General features: G+C 51.4%; 1 protein-coding gene across 1 annotated transcript in view; it reads right to left on the bottom strand.

Moving 5' to 3' along the window:
- Window positions 1-370: 370 nt before the first annotated feature.
- Window positions 371-4,085, bottom strand: part of ARHGAP19 (Rho GTPase activating protein 19) — a 14,611-nt gene continuing 10,896 nt past the window's right edge. The window contains exons 8-12 of the mRNA XM_010000070.1: window positions 3,291-3,479; window positions 1,743-1,841; window positions 1,060-1,152; window positions 759-827; window positions 371-539 (exon numbers count right to left, since the gene is read on the bottom strand). Of these exons, the coding sequence (XP_009998372.1) occupies window positions 483-539; window positions 759-827; window positions 1,060-1,152; window positions 1,743-1,841; window positions 3,291-3,479 (507 nt within the window). The 3' untranslated portion in view covers window positions 371-482. The remainder of the gene's footprint in view (window positions 540-758; window positions 828-1,059; window positions 1,153-1,742; window positions 1,842-3,290; window positions 3,480-4,085) is intronic.

The following is a 4,085-nucleotide window of genomic DNA, read 5'->3' as shown; positions in this document are numbered from 1 at the left end:
GGAGGGCAGAGCTCCAGAGGGGGCCTGGAGGTAACGTTATCAGGGTATGGATGAAGGCTGGAGTTAAACATTCTCACTGCTAGCAAAGGAGAGGGAGCAAAAACAAGCCAATGTGCTAAAAACACAGAGCAGAGAAGCAAAAAATCACAGCCTAGCAACATTGCAGAGGAAGCTGGGAGTGCAAATGGCCCTGCAATACACAGGGCTCTCCTTGTAAGCAAGCACTCCCATTCCTCCCAGAGCCAGCAGGTCAGACATGCTGCACGTTTTGGTTAGATAGTGGTTTGCCCCATAGTATAATGAAATATAATTTATGTACAGAAAGAAACACGTCCCTGCAGTCTTTGCAAAGGTCCAGTTTCAAGAGTGCTGCCGTGTTGGTGGGGGATGCTGTGAACCTGCAGCACTCCCCTCTCAGTGCAGCACATTGTTCACAGCTTGTGAGGCTGGGCATTCCCACCCATGCGCCGGTGCGAGGCGATTCAGAGGGATGACGAATCCTTGGAAAGCAGGTGGGCTCGCATGCGTCTGCAGGATTCCTGGAGCAGAGAATTAGAGCAATTGAATGCCTGACACACAGAATACCCTGCAAAAAAAATTCTATGTGCTGTCTTTCCTCTGCAAGGACTCCGCCTTGGAGTCTGCCCCCACACCTTTTACTGAAACAGGACAACAGACAAGAGGCAGTGAGCAGACAGGGACAAACACAGCAATCTGTCTTGGGCTATACCAACCTCTTGTCCCACCATTTGTCTCACCTCTTTCCGGCTCTCCAAAGATTTCAGCTTCGTTTGGGACATGTGAGCTGGAGATCCACATTTCTGTAACTGGACAAGAGAGGGGAACAGGAGTAAAGAGCTGGGAAATGAGGTGACATCCACAGCCATCCCTGGGAGCAGCCTGTACCACCAGAAAGCAGCTACCACCCAAATCCACTCTTGGTTTGTCTGGGCCACAGGATTGCCCTACAGGCAGCAGGCTGTCTACAACTTGAGGAGGAGGATGGGAGAGAGGAAAGGTGTCAAAAACCAATGTCCCGGGACAGGGAGTGGCGCTTACCAGGTGGATGTTCTCTTTGCTGACTCGCTCAGGCTCTGGTGTGGCATCCCTGCTCTTCCTCTCCAGGATAACTGGGGTTCCCAAAACTTTCCGCTGCCGTAAGAAGAGAGGGCTGTTGGCTAGTGCTTAGAGTGCAAAGGGGAACAGAAAGGGACAGAGCAGGATGCATTGCTGGTAAGCAGTTAGATGCTGGGGAAGAAAAAAAAGAAGCCAAGCCAGGAGAAAGATTGCAGAACAGAACCACCTGAAATACCATGCCAGTAGGCTGAGCCAGTCTGATCATAAGGGGCTTCCAAGCAGACCTGAGGCCTGGCCAGGAGCCCAGCCTGTCAGAAGCAGGTACACGCTGCTTTAGGGCAGCCTAGAGTGTGCTAGCATCTGTGCTAACAGGCTAGACTACACGACCAGCTCCCCTGTCAGTCCTCATCTCATCTCAGGAATCAATCCTTTAGAAAGATGCGTAGGTCCTACAGACACGTTTCAGGGATAATTACACTTTATACTAACAAGGTTTATTCTCACTATGCTGCCTTTTCTGTCCCTAGTGGAACTGTGTTCTTTGAAACGCCAATACTTTGAACAGTTCCTACCTTTGAGGGCCCCATTCAAGCCAGGCCAAGGCAGAAGCAGAGAGCAACATTAGAAGCTCACAGCAGAGAGCATGGGTCAGAGGCTGCCCTTACCTTAATGAGGCCACTGAAGGAGCGCGAGCGGGGACGTCGCGGTGCTGGGGATGTGGGCACCTCAGAGCCAGGAGTGAGAGCTGTAGTATGCTTATTAAACTAGGAGGAAACACGAGGGCAGCATGTTAGCATGGTTACTGTATAGTTGCACCAGTCCCTTGCTGTCATGTGTTGCTCTACCAGCAGCCCTCTGCCTAAAACTGTTCAAAGTGGAAAATCAGCTCAGAGCTGCAGGGACAAGAAAGAAGAGGAAAGGAACTTCTCCCACCCAGGATTACAGAAAGCTTGGGCATGAGGCTGCTTTGTGCTGCCTACCAGGTTAGCCAAAAGTAGCAACTGTTGGAGAAGAAAGGGGTTTGGGCAGGAGCTGGAGGCTGGCAGCCAAGACTGGTGCTGACCATATCAACCAGTTTCTCTGGAGCAGCAAGCTGGCTGGGAATGCTCAGAGTGAGATTAGATGAGTTTGTCCACTCCCTACAGGCAAGAGGGGACAGGACTTTTCCCTTTCTGAGGGAAGAAGCTCAACAAGGCCATGATCAAGGCCAGGCCTGTACCTGTACTGGTACAGGTTGGGGGCTGATCTGCTGGAAAGCAGTGTAGGAGAAAGGGACCTGGGGGTCCTGGTGGACAGGAGGATGACCGTGAGCCAGCAATGTGCCCTTGTAGCCAAGAAGGCCAATGGCATCCTGGGGTGTATTAGAAAGGGTGTGGTTAGTAGGTCAAGGGAGGTTCTCCTCCCCCTCTATTCTGCCTTGGTAAGTCCACATTTGGAATACTGTGTCCAATTCTGGGCCCCTTAGTTCAAGGACAGGGAACTGTTTAAAAGAGTCCAGTGCAGAGCCACAAAAATTATTAAGGGAGTGGAACATCTCCCTTATGAGGAAAGGCTGAGGAAGCTGGGTCTCTTTAGCTTGGAAAAGAGAAGACTGAGGGGCAGCCTCATCAATGTTTACAAATATGTTAAGGTTGAGTGTCAGGATGATGGAGCCAGGCTTTTTCAGTCACATCCAGTGATAGGACAAGGGGCAATGGGTGCAAACTGGAACACAGGAGGTTCCACATAAACATCAGAAAAAACTTCTTTCCTGTGAGAGTGACAGAGCACTGGAACAGTCTGCCCAGAGAGGTTGTGGAGTCTCCTTTGCTGGAGACAATTAAAACCTGCCTGGACAAGTTCCTGTGTGATGTGTTCTAGGTGATGCTGCTCTGGCAGGGGGGTTGGACTAGATGATCTTTCAAGGTCCCTTCCAAACCCTAAGATTCTGTGATTCTGTGATCAGAACTGGGAAACTGATGGCTGTCTCGTCAAGTTTTATGGCTTGGAAAACTGACCTTGAAGCCCAGCTTGCTGCAGCAAGCTCCACTGTCAGCCACACCCAAGATAGGTCTCCTCCTCCCCAACTTCTTACAAGCTCTGCCCCTTAAACAGCCCAAAGCCCACTCTCACCAACCTCCCAGGACTAGAAACAGCTCTCAAGCCTTTAGCCCCATGCCCAGGATTTTAACTGATGAGCACACCCCAAAAAATATCCTTTCTCCCCACACTACCTGCCGGATAAGCTTCTTCTTCTTTGCAGAGTCAGGCATATTGTGGACATGGCGGAAAAGCTCCTTAAGTGCCTCCTCTGTGCGCTGCTGGGTCTCCTCCTGATGGCAAGTGTCCAGCCTGCTTCGCTTCTGAGACTTGAGGGGCTGCAGCTCCTTGGAGTCAGGAGATGTCAGCAAATCCAGGTCATCCTGGGAAAGTGGAGAGAGCAGTCGCTTGCCATGCTTTAATCCAAAAGAACCACCCATCTGAGCCAGGCTGGGAAGAGTCTCGTGAGCTGCCTCAACCCCAGTGAATGCACAGGACTGTGCTTTCCCTACCCCTCTGCAGCAGCACTGCACCAGCAGGCCCTGTGCCAGGAAGAGGTGACAACACTACAAAGGTGACCCCACTGCTTCTTCCCTCCCCTCCCAGATGCCAGTTGCGGAAGCCCTTCCAGGCTTGAGAAGGGTCAGTGCAGCTCCTTGTAATGCAACTTCCCTCTACTGCAGCTATATGAGGCAGGGAAGCATTTGCTGGCAAGACACAGACAAATCTTGTCCTAGTGGCAGCAAGTAGCCTTTATCCTAGCCCCTCTTCCAAGCAGCCTGGCCACAGCAGCAGGTGCATCTGTCTGTTTGGAAGGCATAACCTCATGAAGGAGCAGGTGCTGCACATACTGGGCATGGGGAGCAGGTTTGCTGCTAAACAGGGGCTGGTAGCTTTTCCTGTGCTTTTGATTAACAGATGCTTCAACTCTGCCCAATTTCCCTAATGCAGCCACCTACACTACCACGCCATATGGTTCCCTCATTCCT

The sequence above is a fragment of the Chaetura pelagica genome, unplaced genomic scaffold (assembly GCF_000747805.2).
Source record: "Chaetura pelagica isolate M959 unplaced genomic scaffold, ChaPel_1.0 scaffold436, whole genome shotgun sequence".
NCBI classification, from domain to species: Eukaryota; Metazoa; Chordata; class Aves; order Apodiformes; family Apodidae; genus Chaetura; species Chaetura pelagica.
The sequence above is the reverse complement of the archived record's forward strand: the minus strand, read 5'-3'. Positions and strand labels throughout refer to the sequence as shown.